Consider the following 20314-nt stretch of genomic DNA (forward strand, 5'->3'; position numbering starts at 1 on the left):
CCGGCTGTGGTCCCTCCTTAATACATCCAGGGGATACTTAAGCTGGCCACACACTAGACCAACTTTCATCCAACCATCCAACTAGTTGATTGGTTGGAATGAAAATCTGGTAAGGAATGGGAATACATGATCAGCAATTTGCTCCTAAATGCTAGAAAACAGATAAATGGTCGTTCAGACAAGTTTGTTAAATGTTTGATCTAAACAATTTGTTCAAACAACAGTTTTGGTCCATTTTCCGGCGTTTCGGAGCAAATTGCTGATTGTCATTTGCTTTCATACCTTACCAGATTTTCATTCCAACCAATCAACAAGTTGGCTGGTTGGATGTAAGTTGGTCTAGGTTGTGGCCAGCTTAAGTCTTTGAGGTAAAGGATTTTACCTCAAATACATTTTGAGAAATGGGCCCCTTAAATATATACATAGAACAAGTGCAAAATATAGTCAGCAGTCCCATCCTACTGATTTATCCGGGGTAGTAATTAATGCTCATGTGTAAGATTGTAGAGCATATAATGGGGAATAATAAAATGCGTCAGTCTGTATGAAGACTAAAAAAAAATTGAGAAGGCTATGAATTTTCCCTGGCACACTAAAAGTACCAGCACCCGGGTCGCCTAAAGGTGCTTGGGCATGCTGCTACTTGTAGTACTAAGTTACAGCATAACCATGGCTAGCAGGGCTTGCTGCCACTTTAGAAAATACAAATACCAGCGTGCCTGGCACATTGAGCATATTGGCCCTGATTCAGAGCCGGACGCTCTGACCAGAGCGCTCGCTCTGAATCAGGGCCCACCTCCATAAATATGGAGCGTCCTCCTGGACGCTCGTATAGCTGTGGGTCACCACCCACAGCTTATACGTGCGTGCAGGATGATGGTCGCGATGGTCTTGACCATCGCCAGTGCGAGCAGAAGCCTGCGGTTGAGTTTTTCAACCGCAAGCCCTGGAGTGATTTTGGCTATATCACAGCCAAAATCACTCCCACTGACATCACTAGTGATGTCAGTGGGCCGGCTTCTGACGGTAGGCGTTCCCTTGGGAACGCCTCCGTCTGGCAGGCACGCCCCTGGCACGTCCACCAAAGGGGGCGTGCTGTCAATCAACATCGACAGCACGCCCCCTTTGATCAGACACAACAAGCGAAGGAAAGTCCTTCGCTCGTCGCGTCTCGCGCATGCGCACGACGGAGCTCCCTCCGTCGTGCGCATGCGCAGTGCACACCATCGACCCACTTGCGAGCGGACAGCTAATTGTGCGCTAATCAGAAATTAATTTGTATTTATTTAGTTGTATAGCAGCAGAATTTGTTTTTGTATTTGGTTACATTCCTGATCAGGCATACAGTTCGTGAACACAAGACTATACTACATTTTATAGTCTTAGGTCCGTTGCCGGACTTTTCGCCCTCATCGCAGGTTTCAGGTTCAAAAACTTATGGTGCTCGTCCCTGCGTATCCCCGTATTGAATTCCAAATCGGCGAAAAACGGGACCCGGCGAATACGAAATAGACGAAAAGTCCTGTAATTTTTCGGGAAACCAGCCTGACACCCCCCACAAGATGCTCTGACATGGGGGTTCACTATGGATACCCCCGAATAGCCCTGCTAAAGGTATGTGGGGTCTTTATACGGTCTCAATAGCTGCTGTTTTGCGTCTTTTAATAAGTGATGAAGAATAGCATTTAGCAAGTTTTTTTTTTTTACATGACTAGTTCCACCAAATTTGGGGTACTTGAAAATGGGTACTTATTTTGAAACTTGCTAGTATGAAACACCTGTCGCAAGCACCTGCAAACAAAAAAATAGCTGGGGCATACTTGTGGACCCTCCCAGAGTCTATTTCGCTAGTTTATAAGTTTGGCCCCCTACTTTTTTTTTTTCGCCCCAAAAAATGAAAGTACCTTTTTTGGGGTGACCTGTGGTACTTTAAAAAAAAATTTGACACAGAAAAACTTTGGGATCCTGTCCAAGGGGTGCAGGGTGGATTTTGGAAGTCTGCACCACAAAGCCCCAATTCTGCACTTTTTCTCGCCACCTATTCATAGGTGATACTTTCTCGCTGGTTCCAATGCATAGACCTTTCGCACCGGCGAAAAGTTGGACAAATTGAATACGGAGAAAAGTGGAATCGGTGAAAATGACGTCATTGGCGAAAAAGTTTCACCGAGAGAGTCTTTTCGCAGCGTAATTGAATACGGCCCTTAGTAAAATACTACATTCCATGTTATGTCTATACACCACACAATAGAGAAAAGTAATAGAATATCAGTCATTGCATTATTGTATTAGAAGATGAGGTGAGATAGTAAGAGTGCAGTAGAATGTAAGGCGACAAGCCCACAGGGCCTAATTCAGAGGGGGACACAGTGTCGATATTTGTGATTATTTGCGTATGTACTCGAGTGTGTACGCAGAGACCGCTGCTGTATACGCAATCGCTCCCATTTCAGTTGGAGACAGACAGTCATGACCAGGGGCATTCCTGGACGATGTTTGGGAGGTGGTATATGCTACTTGCTGGTATTTATGATCTGTTTCTACACAGATGACTTTGTGCCTCCATTGATCATGTGACCCGTGCCTGGTAAATGCTATGCAGTGTGCTCATTCGTTCATGTCACCATTTCAATCCTTCTCATTACAATTCTCATTGGCCCACTTGTAGAGAACTATCACTGCGGCGTGGAACCACTGTCAACATCCTGAAGAAAGTGGACAAAAACTGGCTTCTTGGAGAGCAAGATGGACGGAGAGGCCGCTTCCCTGCGAGCTATGCCAGGGTATGTCAGATAGCACGTATACATTAATCACCAACTAACGGGTTGATTCAATTAGACTCGCCCCGTGAGTAGCTGCGAGTAAGGGCATGCATATGCAGCATTTCTGGTAGCTCCGCAACCTCTGACTTTTGTTTGCAGCCCTATAGGGCTGCGTACAACAATCTGCGAGTCTGGGGTGAGATCGGGAGGGATGGGGCAAGCAGAGGTTCCGCTCCCGGGATTTACATACCGTTGCAGCAGCACTTTGCTCCCTCGCACCTAATCAATCCCATGTGTGTACTTTGTGTCTACATTTTATTATACTGTTAACACAAGTCAATTTGGGTTTATTATTAGCACTTGAGCTATTTGACACTATGCAGCATACTTAGTAATTCTAACTATGTGTAAGCTATATAGATCTTCCTGGATTCCATGGTCTGCACTAACATATACAGAGTTAAAATTACCAGGCTTTCTACTTCTACTTTGTAGCAACTAGCTCACGTGTTAAGTTACTGACTGTGCTACACGAGGTCTGGAGTTTGAGTCCCCTGCATGCAGTCTTAAGGTGTATACACATGTAACGATTTTTTGAACGATTTGTCGTTAACGACGTCGTTATCGTTCAAAAAATCGTTCAGTTTCTGAGTTATAACGATGAACGATAATCGTTCAAGCGCACTCCCGTTTGAAGTTATCGTTCATCGTCCATTTCAAGCTGTCCAAAATAACGATTTTCATTAAGGGAAGGAACATTTTTCGTTCATCATTGTAAAAATCGTTCATTACACTTCAAAAATTGTTCACTTTTACAAGGGAAAATCTGACAGAAAATCGTTGGTTACAAAATCGTTACGTGTATAGCTCACAAGTGAAGTGTCTGACTAAAGGTGGTTTGGTATTCAAATCCCTTGCTTAGAGTGTTGTGTATTTTATTATAGGAGGATTTTTAATTCATTTAAGGTTATATGAGCATGATGCAAACACATACTAAAGAATTACGGATAGCTCACCAGTTAAATGGCTGACTATGGTACATGTAGTTCGTGGTTGAGTCTCCTGCAGGATGGGCTATGAACTATAGGCCTGGTTCAGAGGTGAATGCTTATGCACACAGCATACATGCACGCCGTCAAAATATCGATATAGCTAAAACCAGTAAACAGTGAGCCTGTCATGTGATTGCAATTAGCAACGCAAATGATACTACCCTTGTAATGCTAATTGCAATGAAACCTACAGTCTGTATGCAATGAGCTGCTGTGGAACTACACATACCAGCATGTATAGTTACATTATTTACGTTAATTGCCACGGCCGCTAAACCCCATGATAGTAGTACTGATGGTAGGGCATGCTAAAACTGTGGCACGCCATGGTGGCATGTGTTGTTCCACAGCAGCATACATTAGATGCACACTAGCGCCAAATAACGGACAATAACAGTAGCGCTAATCCCCTGCTTATTTGCGCTAAATAAAGCATGTACACCTGCCTATATATTGACTGCAGGTTACAGTATGTGCAGTGACCTATACTTTAGCTGTTGCCTGTCTATGCTTTGACTGGGTCAAAATGTCTATATTTTGGGAATCGGTATGTAATACCACCGGCCGCATGGCCGGCAGTTCGATTCCCGGCAGCGTCAGGCCGACAGTGGAACAGGTCCCGGCAGCAGGAGCCTGACAGCGCTGGAAATCCCGATCGTCCCCAGGTACGTATTAAATGACCTAACCTACCCCCCTAACCCTCCTTAGGGCTGCCTAACCCTAATCCCCCCTTTAAGTGCCTAAAACTAACCCCCCCCCCCTTCCCCGCTGCCTAAACCTAAGTCCCCGGGGGGGTGCCTAACTCTAACCTCCCCCCCCGGGGGTGCCCAACCCTAACCCTCCCTCCCCCTAGCCTAACCCTAACCTCTCGGGGGGGGGGGCCTAACCCTAAGTCCCCCCGGGAGCCCTAAACCTAACACCCCCCCGCGGCTGTCTGCTGGAGGCGCCCGGCATCCCTTCGATCGGTGAAATGAGCGGCGTCTACATCTAGACGCCGGTCATTTCACCCTCGCCAGAATATGACAGTCGGGAAGCCGGCTGTCGGTATAATGTCAGCCGGCTTCCCGATTGCATCCCTATATTTTGAATGCAGGGTGAACGACTGTATGTGAAGTTAGCTATATTGTTGCTGGCACCTTCTAACTGCAATTCCAACATGGTATCCGTTTAACATATGTCTATAAATGCCATTCTATGCGTTTAGATTTTTTCCCTGTTGACCTTTTAGTTGTCAACCTTTTGACCCTGTCAACATTTTGGTGTCGACCTTTTGATTGTCTAAGCCCTGATTCCATCCTGTTGCAGGATGTGTAGTGCCCCGAGTCCATATAGCGTGGAACAGACATGTAGCATAATTATGGCTAGTGGTCAGGCTATGTTGAGTGGGGGGTGTGGTATATATGGTCGGTGATCACAATGCCGACATTCATTGTAACATCGTGTTGACACAGATGTTGTGTTGACATTGTCAGGATGTTAACATGGTAGTTGTGCTCTAATTCTGTCCCTAACGACAACCCTAACCATAAGCCTCCTGACAATGTCGACATTTCCGATGATGACATTTGGCAGGTGTCGACATTGATGATATTGAAATTTTAACCATGCCGATATCAATGTCGACCTTCTGCTGTCAACCTTGTGACATATAGTGACTGCATAGCGATCTCTGTATACAGGGCTCTGCCCACACCACTCAGGTTCTTGGCTGTGATGTAGACAGTGACAAGTACTCTGGGCCATCTTATCAGCATTGCAGGCCCTGGGCAAAGCAATGCACTGGGCCGCCCCACCCACCCAGTCACGGGAATAAATATGCAAATGGTTAATAAAATGAAACCTTTATTCATATATTGGTAATTTCAACAAAATGAATGCTAAAACATAAAAAAAAAACTAATGTAAAGCAAGGATTATTCAACAGAAATGATTGAACATTATAAGCCATGAAAAACTCAAACATTTCAAGATATAAATGATAATGAATTGGTAAACCGTACAGTATGAATTAATGAGTTATTTATTATTAATCAACACAAATGTTTGTGAAATTAAGCATAAAGTAAAAGACATTGGTTAGAAAACAAGCAGGTATTCAGTCTTTCAGACGTCTGTGCAAATAAAAGGTCAGATAACAGCATTGCTCTCTCCCTACACTCATTTCCTCATTGCTGGAGACTTATTATGGGGGTATAAAGACCTATTATGGGGGAGGGATCATTTCTACTCAATTAAAATGGAATACCAAAATATTTATTATGGGGCATAGAGAGCCCTATTTTGGGTGGTACTTTCTTGGCACTTATAACAGGGCTCAATATGCAACTGTGATAGTAATTCTGCTATGATCTGTGATGTCATGTTCCATAGCGGAATCACAGTCCACCCCCACTCCTAGTTCACGTCATATATAGGATTACTGAGTGGGAGCTGCCAGTTCCTGGGTTGCTGCTGCTGCTGCTGGGTGTATATCCAGGGATATATGATATGAGGCATCAGTCAGGGGTCCGGCTCCTCACAGCTCTGACACTTAGGGAGCCCCCCTGTATCCTACATGATATACTGCACAGCATACTTAGGCCCCCATTTATCAGAGTTTTATACTATAAAACTTATTTCCAGTGAAATATAAGTGTAGTTTAATATTGCTGATATTGCTGTTTTTAAGCAGAGCTTTCAGCATACATGCCTACTCTCCTGGGAATCGCGGGAGGCTCCAGATTTTTTGGGTAGCCCCCTGCGCCCCCGAAGAGTAGGCATATCTCCCGCATCCCGCCCACTTCCTAGTGACGTTGGCAGGATGGGGAGATTTTACCTGGAAATTTTCGGTCCGTGGGGAAGGGGCGGGGCTAAATTACGCAAATTGCCTCATTTAGCCCTGCCCCTCTTCACGGACCCGCAAATCACGCGCGCGGGGAGGTGTGTGTTCTGAAAAGGGGACGGGGCTTAATGTTGTCTATCGTCTGGCTTCGCCCCCTCAAAAAGGAGAGCAGCAGGTCCCCTCCTGCTGCTCCCAGAAAGCTGCCCAGGAATGTTGGCATGTATGGCTTTCAGCACTTCGCCCCCTCATATCAGATGGCTTGTTTCTGCATTTATCATTGAGCGCGATGTTTGAAATAGCTCTCATTTACCTTATTTCAATTCGTCAGCCAGCACTCTCCCCCTGGCACCCAGAAGCCCAGCATGCCTCGCGGCTGCCGGGTTTCCATGGAAATATCGTTAACAGGAATGCAGCCTCAAAATGTCCGCACATGCGCAGTCGAGACATCCGGATGCTGCGGACATTTTGAGGCTGCATTCCTGTTCAGGATGTTTCCATAGAAACCCGGTAGTGGCGAGGCATGCTGGGCCTACTTCCGGGTGCCAGGGCTTACCCTACCTTTCATCGTCAGCGCTACTTGAGTGTTTAAAGCTGAGCTGACAAGACAATAAACGCTACCGCTTGCATTGAAATGTAACCATGTTAAATACACGGCACCGAGAAACAAAAAGCACGGGGAGTGAAAATGCTAATTAGCACAGCACAGCAGGATGTTTGATAAATGGGGATAGTTTATATAATGTACGATTATATAATGCAAGATTCAGACTCCCCCCACCAGTACATGCACTATATAGGAGTATCATTCAATGAAGTCTGTATGCTGTATATTATGTAGTATACAGGGGGGCTCCAGATTTTTCCTGTTAACTGCTCACCTTATTGAAATTGCCGCAGGCCACAGCACCTGCTGCGCTTTCTTCTCTTACCTGCAGCGCTGCTGGCGTGTGGTGACTCCTCCGTCCTTCTCTACAATGGAGCTGACGTTGTGACGTCAGCGTAAGTGCAGAGAACCACAGAAGAGCTGATCGTCAGCCCGTCACTTCAGTTCTAGAGATCTCTAAGAGATCATATGCGGGAGGGCTTTGCTGTGCCAGCACCCGGTACAAGTCGGTGTGACCCCATTTGCTGGTACAGACCATTAAAAACCGGCACTGTACTGGCCAAAATGGGCCCCTAGAATTGTGGGGCCTTGGGCAGCTGCCCAGTGTGCCCATACATTAAGACGGCCCTGCAAGTACTGTACGAGCTCATGGTTTGTATGTGCAGAATTTTGTGAGTGTCATTGTTTTTTGGATAATGATCATTTCTTATCTCTCTTTTCTACATATAATACATAATACAGCTCAGTGTGATTCTCATAGTGTAACTACATCAATCATTGTTTGCTTGTTCCTGCAGATTCTATCCCCCGGTCAGTCTGAACCAGCAGACACACCCCAGCTCTCAGCAATTGCTCTGTATGACTTCAAGGCTGACTCTGCCGCAGAGCTACCTCTACGTAAAGTAAGGGAATGTCCGTGTTATTACACCTGAGCTATAATACTGCCTCCATTCTCAGTCAATCTGAATGTGCAAATAATAAAAAAAAAAACTTTACCAACTCAGTATCGATTACAAAGTGATTGTAAAATTGTATATATGCTGTGATGCTTTATCTACAGGTTTTATTTATCTATTCATTTATTGATAATGTTATTTTGTCAGAATTCTTCAAGATAGCATGGAATTGTTTTTGATTCTTTAGTTATTATTCCACTTAAAACGGATATTAACAAATTTTCATGGGTGGGTGCATCAGGGCAGCGTTTGCATGGGCTAGGGACAAGGTGTGAGCAGTTAATGGGTAGGGTCTATGCCATCCTGTTTTTTGCTGAATAGTATTGCGGATCTGCACTTCCTTTCTGTAGTAATTAATGCTGTACTACACACAGAAACAACTATTGCATTGCCTGGGAATACTGTCCTTTCCGGTATGTAGTCAGGAAACCGGCGGTCGAAATGCTGACCGCCAGCTTCCCGACAGTGAAATCCCGGCATGGGACTAAAGATGGGCATCTAAATACTGATGCCTATCATTAGCCACACGCTGAAATACCGACACCCGGCATACCGATTGTAGGTAAGCCGGGCGTAGGGAGCAGATAGCCGGGGGGACTTAGGGTTAGGCACCCCTCCTGGGAGGGTTAGACTAGGGAAAGGAGGGGTTAGGGTCAGGCACGTCCGGGGGGAGGTTAGGATTAGGCACCCCCTGTGTGGCTTAGGCACCCCTGGGGGGAGGTTAGGGATAGGCACTAGAGGGGAGGTTAGGTTAGGCACCCCTAAGAGGGTTAGGGTTAGGGGGGGGAAGAGGGTTAGTCTTTATACTTACCCTGTCGGGATCTCCATATGCCGGCCTTCTAGCATTGGTATTTCATTCGCCAGGCTGACATCCGGCGGGATAACATACCGATTCCATCTTTTCCTGCCATTTTAAAGGGAAGCTTATAATTTACTGTGATCAGTGCTGCATTAGTCACAGCAGGGCTCTGTGTAGGGTCAGCAGAGTTTGAGGATACGGCTATTCCCTGCTCTGTGTATATGGAAATTATGTTTTATCGTGTCAGCAGATTAAATATGGTTGGTAGATGGCTAAATCAGCAGGTATATGGTGTCACTGACTGTGCAAAGCGGATTTCTGTAACGTCACTGGCACTGTGGGTGAAGGTGTGAATGTGCCATTTATATATGTCTTGTAAACATCATCAAATGGGAAGAAGCTGTGAGGAGCTGTGAGTTTGCCATGGGTATCACCAAAATGGGCATTAGGGACGTGGGCTTAATGATCGAAAAAATTGAGTGAGACATTTACACCTTCCAATACAGTGCGTGATCTCACACTGGAAAGTGACTGGCCTCTGTAGGTCTCACTCCAGCTCTGACCAGTACAGTTTGTAACAAGGCAAAGCCTGAAAACTGCTACTACGTTAACACTCCCCTTGTAAAGATGGAATGGAACTGGAGCAAATGTTGTTGCCATAGTAAGGTAAACACAAAACAATGCCGTAGGTTTATCACTGCGAGGATGACACATGTGATCAGACCTGCAGGAACATTCCTGTGTACGGGTGGAACACAGGGAGAGGTGCTGTTACTTCTAGGAGAGAGGAAAAGAGGCAAAGTGAGAACCGACACCTGAATGTTCCATAGGAGCATGAAGCAATCACATTTCTGCTGTCACTAGTGTACCTGGCTGCAGTGATTATCTATGCTAGTGTGTTATTCCCCATCAATCACATAAAGGGATATTAGGAGTTCATTAAATGGTTCAGCACCAGAGGCCATGTGCCTTTGTGTATGTCATGGACTTCAGGGGTGACTGCCGACATTATTTAAAATTAGGTGTTGGGTAGAGTCTGCAATCAGAGGTTACACTATAGACTAATAAGGATATTTACAGGTGACTGCTATATGCTAGTAAGGAGGCTGCTGGTGACTACTATCTACTAATCAGGAGGCTGCATGTGACTGCCATCTGCTAATCAAAAGGCTGTAGGTCACTGCCGTACACTATTCAGGAGGCTGCATGTGACTGCCATCTGCTACCCAGGAGGCTGCAGGTGACTGCTACACTGGGGGTGCCCTCAGTGCTGGGTTCTGTGCACCCATTACTACCATGCCTGCATAGCTGCATTACTGTATGTAGACTAAAGCTGGCCACACATCTAATGATTATCTGTCCAACCAGCCAACTAGTTGATTGTATTCCTTACCAGATTTTCATTCCAACCAATCAGCAATTTGATCCCAGATGCTGGAAAATGGACCAAAACTGTTGTTTCAACAATAGTTTAGATAAAACATTTAACAATCTTATCTGAACGACCATTTTCATCTGTTTTCTGGCATTTAGGAGCAAATTGCTGATCATCATTTACTCCCATACGTTACCAGATTTTCATTCCAACCAATCAACTAGTTGGTTGGTTGGATGAAAGTTGGTCTAGTGTGTGGCCAGCTTTACAGTCTGTGCAAGTCATGAATGTGTATTTCTTTTATTGTGTTTGATGATCCAAGGGATCCGGGGTGTGGCCTGTATACACCTATAGAACTTAATTACATTTCCCGGACTTAAACATATGAGGGGTCTATGTACTAAGCAGTGATAAGAGACAGAATGAAAAGTGATAAGTATGTGATAAGGTGCCAGCCAATCAGCTCCTAACTGTCATCTCACAGGCTGTGTTTGAAAAATGACAGTTGGGAGCTGATTGGCTGGCACCTTATCACTTTCTTATCACTTATCACTCTGTCTCCTAACACTGCTTAGTACATAGACCCCTTAGTCTAAAACATACAAGATAACATTTATGAACACGCAACAACATAAAATGGTTTCCTGTGGCAACCAATCATATTATCTTTTATACAACCTGTGTTTAGCAGCAGATTTGTACAATATATCATGCTGGCAGCTTACGGAGGGAACACTATTGGGCTGATTCTGGCTTCGACGCATCTGTACGCGCTTTACTGTACGGCTGCAGCAGCCTGCTTACCCTAATGCGAGAATCCACCCGTGTATGGCGTACATCCCTGCATCTGCATGTGGAATACCGTCCCGCCCACTGTTGTTCCATCCGCAACCCCCACTATGATCATTACTATCAGGACATGCACCCACTCCATTTGGAATTCAGCTTACATGACCGCTACACTCTTACTAGATGGCACAGTTTGGTGCTTCCGCATGATTGCTGCACAGTTACCGCCCATTTCATAGAGAGAGTAGTCTGTCCACAGATGGCTCAGCACGCCATCTCCGTCCCTGTGCGCCTTGTCCAGCGCATGCACAATCCACAATTACTTTCTACAGTCCATAGGGACCAAATAAACTGACGCATAAACTGGCCCTTTATATGCATTACAGTAATAAACTAAACCAAGCACAGTAACAGCATTCTAATGCTGGCCATACATAGTGCGATTTTCTGTTGTTAAGATGTGTTGTACGATTGCCCTTGAAATTCTTCCCTTGAAATTCTACATACGATGTGGTCAAAATGGAGTACGATTGATCGTTACGATCATACGATCCCCATATGCATATGTATCACGTTGTACATGATAGATCGCAATCTTACGGTTTGCCGTAAGATCTACGATCCAGCTCTACGATGGCGGGGAAGCGCATCGGCATCGTCAACGGACATAAACACACGATCTCCACAATTGATCATTACTATCGATCGCAATCGTACAAAAAAAAAATCGCACCATGTATGGACTGCTTAACACCAATCCTACAACCAATTATAATACATTTCAGATATAATCCTTGCCATAATTTACTAAAGCATAGTTTAATTGGCTTCCTGCTGTATGCGGATGAGGTTTAGTGCTCACGTGCACTTTGCTATGTAATGGGATATATATGTCAGTTTCGGCCCTGTTGCTATGGTGTGTGGTGAGGGATAACAGTCTGTGTGTTCTTAGTACTGATATTCTGTTGCCGTTGTTATCTCACGTGGAACTACCATATATTTACTGATTACCATAACCTGAACATTGTACTTGTGATAACGTTTGCCCATCTATATGGGAATAGTATCATGTCATTCCTAGAAAAAGTGATTTTAATAAGATGTCCGCCAATATTAAATGTTTATTTTCATCAGAGCCTTAACTAGACATTTTGGTGCCCTGTGCCAAATAGAGCATTGGCGCCTTCCCCGCTATTTTTCAAATAGGGACATAAGACGAAACACCCCAAAAAAGGGCCATGGCCCCATTGGGAAGGGTCAGGGAAGAGATAGGGGAGGCCAGGAGATACTGGGGATAAAAGAAGAGGAATCTACAAGTGAGAATGATAATAAACAGAAAATTGACAGGCCCAAACAGCGCCCCCTGCACTGCGGTGCCCTATGCCATGGCACAGGTTGCACTACCATAGTTACGGCCCTTATTTTCACCTTCAGATTACTTTCATTTGTTGTCTTGACAATGACCTATGTAGTGTTATATCACATTATATTAGTAGGTAAACGTTTGACTTGAAGCTGTTTTCTAGACAATTATATACAATGCAAATAGGAAAACAGCTGTGTCACATCACATGGTTATGACAATAGGAACTTTGGGCCTGATTCAGAGCTGAACGCTCTGACCAGAGCGCTCGCTCTGAATCAGGGCCCTCCTCCATGAAAATGGAGAGGCCTCCTGGCCGCTCGCATAGCTGTGGGTGACCACCCACAGCATATGCGAGCGGCCAAAAAGATGGTCGCGATGGTCTTGACCATCGCGACCATCGGACTTGCGACGGAGACCCTGCGGTAGGGTCTCCCTGCCACAAGCCCTGGAGTGATTTTGGCTCTATCAGAGCCAAAATCACTCCCACTGATATCACTAGTGATGTCAGTGGGGCCGGCTTCAGACGGTAGGTGTTCCCATGGGAACACCTCCGTCTGGCAGGCATGCCCCGGCACGCCCACCAAAGGGGGCGTGCTGTCAATCAACATCGACAGCACGCCCCCTTTGGTGCGAGACCCGGAGCGATGGAAAGCACGTCGCTCCCCGGGTCTCGCGCATGCGCACGACGGAGCTCCCTCTGTCGTGCGCATGTGCAGTGGGGAACATCGACCCGCTTGCGAGTGTACTTCCGCTCGCGAGCGGGTCTGAATGACCCCCTTTGCCTGATGATATAAACACATGGCTGTAAAGCACATAGGGAAACCAGAAAGATAAAGCCGTGTATTGAGTAAAAGTTGGAAGATGACATGTACAATTTATTAGAGTCATCTGGAGGTGGAACCATTACTGTCCCTAAACATGCATGGTGGCCCAACTGGTCCCTATTATGTAACTGATCACAGGGCGTGTGCTGGTCACTACAATGCAGTTGCAATGTGTATACATGTGTGTCTGTGACACAAGGTCTTTGTACCCCTATCTCATTCTAGTTGTACGACACCCATATTTCTACAGGGCTCTGCTGAAAGCACTGAGCTATCTCCCTGGGGCAGCACATGAATAACATATAAATTACATTTACTTTTCCTTATAAATGAACATATGGGGTGTATAATTGCATTTTAGGAAAATGTCCACTTCACAGAATTAAATGATTGGACAGATTAGAGTCTGGAGAGGAATAGATCCTATAGGAGGAGGATATGTAACACAGGAACATCTGCTACAACATAAATATGGAGCATGATACCACTCAGTCCTAACTGTGGGAGTAATACATTTTCCAATGAGTGAATGTAATCCAGAGGAAAATATCTAATACCATAGTTAAGTCCAAAAGTTTTAGTATATTTAGTCATTATGCTACTTTCCCTCATCTCCACGAGCACGTTACATACCCACAACACCATGAGCACGTTACATTCCCTCATCTCCATGAGCACGTTACATTCCCTCATCACCATGAGCACGTTACATTCCCTCATCACCATGAGCACGTTACATTCCCTCATCTCCATAAGCACGTTACATTCCCTCATCTCCATGAGCACGTTACATTCCCTCATCTCCATGAGCACGTTACATTCCCTCATCTCCATGAGCACGTTACATTCCCTCATCACCATGAGCACGTTACATTCCCTCATCTCCATGAGCACGTTACATTCCCTCATCACCATGAGCACGTTACATTCCCTCATCTCCATGAGCAGGTTACATTCCCTCATCAGCAAGAGCACGTTACATTCCCTCATCAGCAAGAGCACGTTACATTCCCTCATCTCCATGAGCACGTTACATTCCCTCATCACCATGAGCAGGTTACATTCCCTCATCACCATGAGCACGTTACATTCCCTCATCTCCATGAGCACGTTACATTCCCTCATCACCATGAGCACGTTACATTCCCTCATCACCATGAGCATGTTACATTCCCTCATCTCCATGAGCACGTTACATTCCCTCATCACCATGAGCACGTTACATTCCCTCATCTCCATGAGCACGTTACATTCCCTCATCTCCATGAGCACGTTACATTCCCTCATCTCCATGAGCACGTTACATTCCCTCATCTCCATGAGCACGTTACATTCCCTCATCACCATGAGCACGTTACATTCCCTCATCACCATGAGCACGTTACATTCCCTCATCTCCATGAGCACGTTACATTCTCTCATCACCATGAGCACGTTACATTCCCTCATCTGCATGAGCACGTTACATTCTCTCATCTCCATGAGCACGATACATTCCCTCATCTCCATGAGCACGTTACATTCCCTCATCACCATGAGCACGTTACATTCCCTCATCACCATGAGCATGTTACATTCCCTCATTATTATTATTATTATCGTTTATTTATATGGCGCCACAAGTGTTCCGCAGCCCCTTACAAAGTACATACACAAATAGATTGATTTACAGTGACTTACAGTACAATACATTACAGGACATGGATAATATACATTGCTACATTCACGACCATAACACCCAGATAAGCAACAATGCAAAGCAATGAAGTGTTAGGTGCCCTGGTAGAGAGTAAGAAGTAGATGAAGGTATAGTAAGGAGATTCACAAGAGGGTAGAGGGCCCTGCTCAAAGGGGCTTACAATCTAAGGGGGAGGGACAGACAAACAGGGGTGAAACAGATGGGGTAGACAGGGAGGAAGGAGTATGTAGCAGCAAGTTAAGATGAGAGCTGGAAGGCTTTGATGAAATAGTGGGTTTTGAGAGCCTGTTTGAAGGATTGTAGAGAGGTGGAGAGTCTGATGGGAAGCGGGAGAGAGTTCCAAAGGTGGGGAGCAGCGCGGGCAAAATCTTGGAGGCGGGAGTGGGAGGAAGTAATCAATTGGCATGAGAGGCGGCGTGCATTTGTTGAACGAAGAGGGCGGACAGGAGAGTGAAGGGAGATGAGATCAGAGATGTAAATGGGAGAGGAATGGCTGAGGGCTTTGTAAGTGAGTGTGAGAACCTTAAATTGGGTTCTAAAGGGGAAGGGGAGCCAGTGGAGGGCTTGTAGGAGAGGGGAGGCAGATGCAGAGTGTTTTGAGAGGAAGATGAGCCGAGCAGCAGCATTGAGGACAGACTGGAGAGGGGAGAGAAGGGATTTGGGGAGGCCAGAAAGGAGAAGGTTACAGTAGTCTAATCTGGAGATGACCAATGAGTGTATGAGGGTTTTAGTGGCATCCTGGGTGAGAAAGGGTCTAATCTTGGAAATATTTGTAAGATGAAAGCGACAGGACTGTGAGAGATTCTGGATATGTGGTTTGAAGGAGAGGGAGGAGTCTAGGATAACTCCAAGACAGCGCACTTTAGGGCTAGAGGAGATAGTTGTGCCATCAATTGATAAAGAAATGGTGGGAAGTGTGGTTATGTAGGGGGGAGGGAAGATGATTAGCTCAGTCTTAGACATATTAAGTTTAAGAAATCGCTGGGACATCCAGGAAGAAATGGCAGAGAGACAGTTGGAGACACGAGTGAGGAGAGAGGGAGAGAGGTCAGGGGAGGAAAGGTAGATTTGAGTATCATCAGCATAGAGATGATATTGGAGGTCAAAAGAGCTGATGAGTTCATCTAGTGAGGATGTATAGAGCGAGAAAGGGAGAGGTCCAAGAACAGAACCTTGGGGAACACCCACTGCAAGAGGCTGTGGGGGAGAAGAGGAGTCATGAGAGGAGACAGAGAAGGATCGGTCATCACCATGAGCACGTTACATTCCCTCATCTCCATGAGCACGTTACATTCCCTCATCACCATGAGCACGTTACATTCCCTCATCTCCATGAGCACGTTACATTCCCTCATCACCATGAGCACGTTACATTCCCTCATCTCCATGAGCACGTTACATTCCCTCATCTCCATTCACATGTTACTTTCAGTGGCGGAACTCCTAGAGACAATGGAGTCATTTTCCGCTGGGCGCCAGCCCTGAAGGCGGCACCTGGCTCCATTGTCACTCGGAGCTGCATGGAGAAGGAGCGCCGCTGATCGGTGCTCCACCTGCAGTGGCGTAACTACGGAGGGTGTAGAATGGGATACACTAATGTAGGTAAGAGAATGTAACATACTAAATTTGTGTATTCCATTCTCTTTATATTAGTATGTTACATTCTCTTACCTACATTAGTGTATCCTATTCTCCTTATCTAAATTAGTATGTTACATTCCCTAATGTAAATAAAGCAAATGGAATACACTATTTTAGGTAAGAAAATGTATCATACTAATTTAAATAAAGAGAATGGGATACACTAATGTAGGTAAGAGAATGTAACATACTAATGTAAATAAAGAATGGAATACATTAATTTAGTATGTTTCATTCTCTTACCTACTTTAGTGTATCCTATTCTCCTTATCTAAATTAGTATGTTATATTTCATTACTTACTGTACATTAGTGTATTCCATTCTCTTTATTTACATTAGTGTTACATTCCCTTACCTACATTAGTGTATTCAATTCTCCTTATCTAAATTAGTATGTTACATTCCCTTACCTACACTAGTGTATTCCATTCTCCTTATCTAAATTAGTATGTTATATTTCATTACTTACTGTACATTAGTGTATTACATTCTCTTTATTTACATTAGTATGTTTCATTCTCTTACCTACATTACTGTATTACTTTCCATTTACCTACATTACTGTATTACATTCCCTTTATCTACATTGGTATGTTATATTTCATTACCTACATTGGTGTGTTACAGTCTATTTAAATGAGTATGTTACATTTCTTTTATGTATATTAGTTTGTTACATTCTCTTTACCTACATTAAAAGGGCAGACAAGATGGGCCAAGTGGTTCTTATCTGCCGTCAAATTCTATTTTTGTACATTAGTGTGTTACATTCCCTTTATCTAAATTAGTATGTTATATTCCATTACCTACATTAGTGTGTTATGGTCTCTTTATTTACATTAGTATGTTACATTCCCTTTAACAACATTAACATTTTAAATTTTTTTATGTATATTAGTATATTACATTCACTTTACCTACATTAGTGTGTTACATTCTCTTTATATAAATTAGTATATCCATTTATTTATATTAGTATGTTAATCATTCAAATTTACCCAATGGTATTGTCAACAAACAATATCTGTGGATCCTCCAATTAGGTTAGATTTTTAGGGAATTATGCTTTGTCCACTTAGACCTCCCCTTTCCCTGTCTCCCTGTGTCCTTCCCTCCTTGGCGTTCTGTCCCAGCGGCCGCTTTCTTCTCAAACATAGATGGTTACATTGTTATATATATCCTTATATTAGTATGTTACATTCCCTTACCTACAATAGTGTGTTACATTCCATTTATTTATATTAGTATGTTACATTTCCTTACCTACTTTAGTGTGCAAAAGTTTCTTTATCTACATTAGCATGTCATGCCCTTTAATTACATTACTGTTACTGTACATTACCTATATTTACATTAGTGTGAACATTGCACAGAAGATTCACTTGGTAACTGGACTATATATAGACAGTTAAAAGGTAGACTATGTCTAGATAGATACCAGGGGCCAAATGTAATAGGGTGAGAGATTAGAAAATGTGCTAAAGAGTTTTCACACACTTTTTAATCTCGGCCAATGTAATAGAGTCCGAGAACATGAAACTCGCATGGTTTCAGATTAAAAAAACTCTCGCGATTTAAACTCTCAGATGTTTTCCCATTTTGATATAAAACTCGACCAATATGAAAGATTACTGCTAAACTCTCACATTTTATAAACTCTCACCCTATTACATTTGGCCCCAGATGTTAGACAGTCGATAGATCGACAGTGACAAAAAGTCAACACACAAAATGTCGACATGGACGGTCGACAGGTACAAATGATCGACATTGTTAAAGGTCGGAAAAAAAATTGTTGACACACAAATGATAGATACTTTTTTTTCTAACCCCAATCTTCACCCTAACCCTCCCGATGACTAACCCTAACCCTCCCGATGACTAACCCTAACCATATGGGGTAGGTGCACATCTCTATACACATCTCTACTGTGCAAATGCTCTAATGTGACACAGAGAGACTACTTTTGCATACATGCATGGAATTGTATAGAAATCCTCATGTATACACTACACAGGCCATGATGGCGGCCTCTGCATGGCTGCAAACATTTTCACTCGAAGACATCGTATCAGAGCAATGGTTGGCTAGTACAGCTACAGGAATACTTCCAAGGTGGAAACATTTTATATTGTTTTGCAGAGCAAAATTAATACGAGTTAGTCTTCAGAAATGGAAAGAGAGGATTTAGTGAGTGGTGTGTTGTACAGACAGGATTAAGGGGTCAGAGCACTGGTTTATGCCAATACTGAAAAGGCTACAGAATCAAGTTCCTCCTCTGTGTAGTTTTTATGGGTCTCTTAAAACTTCCATTTGCACATTTCTAGGGGCCCCTTGGGTAATGTGGCAGCGACTTAGGTGTACTTCTAGAACAGTTCATATTTGACATTACTTTTGGTTGATAAATGGCCCCCAGTGGTGTCACATCAGACAAATGGAGCGTTTGTGACTTGGTGCATTTGTCCTGCTCCTTGTGACTGCCATAGTGCGCTCAGACAACAAACCCTTGTGTGCTCTTCCCACATGGTGAATTTGCATTCCATGGTGACTGTGTTCTTATTGTATGATATTGGCTCGGTGCCTGCTTATGGTGTATATCAGATCATTACAATGAAATCTTCCTTGCAGTACAAAGCAGTTACAGGGCAATACTGTACTATACATCATGCTGCTTGTGTCAACGTGTTTGTATAATCAATCTGATCCTTGCATGCATTGTCTATGTTTCTGTGTGTCCATGTGTGTCAGTCCGTGTGCCTTTATCTGTCTCAGGGCCAGCGTGTCGCCATAACTAAGAGGGTTGATGGCAAATGGTTTGAAGGGCGAATTGAAGGCTCAGAACGTCTTGGTCTGTTTCCTGCGAGCTATGTGCAGCTCCAAGAGCGGCAGTTGCAGGAAAGCAAGAAGATATCCAAAATTAGAAGAGAACCACACACTAATTCTGTAGAGCAGGTCAGTACTAACCCCGGTTACTGCAATGACCCCTCATAAGCCTATCACTGTAATGGTGCTCTCCTGTCCACATAAACATAGTGCGGCTGATGCAGAACAGAACGCGCCTGTTGGCGCTGCGGATGTTGAGTGTCGTCGCATTGCACATGCTCCAGAGACTACATAAGCATGGGGAATACAGAGCCATATGCATTGCTAACTACACTTACTAATGACGAGGAGTAACTGGGCTGCATTGGGGCACGCTCATGTAGGCCAAGTTCACTAAGGGCGTGTCGGGGTAACTGCGGTCTATGTAGGCCTGGGCGTAAGATTAAATATGCCGGATTCCCGGCGTATATCGTCTGCAACTAGTACAGGGTAGATGCATGTGCTCTGGGGCTGAATCTGAGTCACACACCATTGGCCGATATTTTAAGTTTGCGCATGCGTCCTGTTAGTGCTCAGAGACGCAGCACAGATGTGGATGCAGGATCGGGGTTTCCAGTGCGAGTTCCTGCGATGTAACAGGGGGAGTGACTAAGCGGATGTGGGCGGGTCGCTGTAAGTGGCTGTGTCCAAAAGCTCACAGCCGCTCACACTGGAGGCCATGGTCCAACAGAGAAAGTGCACCTGCCCATAGGGTAGGTGCAAGATATGATGGTGCGTCCCATGGTGCGGCTAATGATGGAA

At 44.4% G+C, this 20314-nt stretch overlaps 1 protein-coding gene and 1 long non-coding RNA gene across 9 annotated transcripts in view; one reads left to right on the top strand and one right to left on the bottom strand.

Annotated features, from left to right (window-relative positions):
- Window positions 1-20314, bottom strand: part of LOC148509380 (uncharacterized) — a 246375-nt gene that overhangs the window by 76967 nt on the left and 149094 nt on the right. The gene's annotated exons all lie outside the window — the stretch shown is intronic.
- The window catches only part of SORBS3 (sorbin and SH3 domain containing 3), a 47545-nt gene that overhangs the window by 23084 nt on the left and 4147 nt on the right, over window positions 1-20314 (top strand). For 7 of the 8 annotated variants that reach the window (XM_088443412.1, XM_088443411.1, XM_088443409.1 and 4 more), the window contains 3 exons: window positions 2669-2783; window positions 8037-8141; window positions 19463-19642. In XM_088443412.1, coding sequence (XP_088299538.1) covers window positions 2669-2783; window positions 8037-8141; window positions 19463-19642 — 400 coding nt within the window. The remainder of the gene's footprint in view (window positions 1-2668; window positions 2784-8036; window positions 8142-19462; window positions 19643-20314) is intronic. The other variant, XM_088443416.1, reaches the window with a different exon arrangement.

This window comes from Taudactylus pleione, unplaced genomic scaffold (genome assembly GCF_031769625.1).
Source record: "Taudactylus pleione unplaced genomic scaffold, aTauple2 ptg000329l, whole genome shotgun sequence".
Taxonomy (NCBI): domain Eukaryota; kingdom Metazoa; phylum Chordata; class Amphibia; order Anura; family Myobatrachidae; genus Taudactylus; species Taudactylus pleione.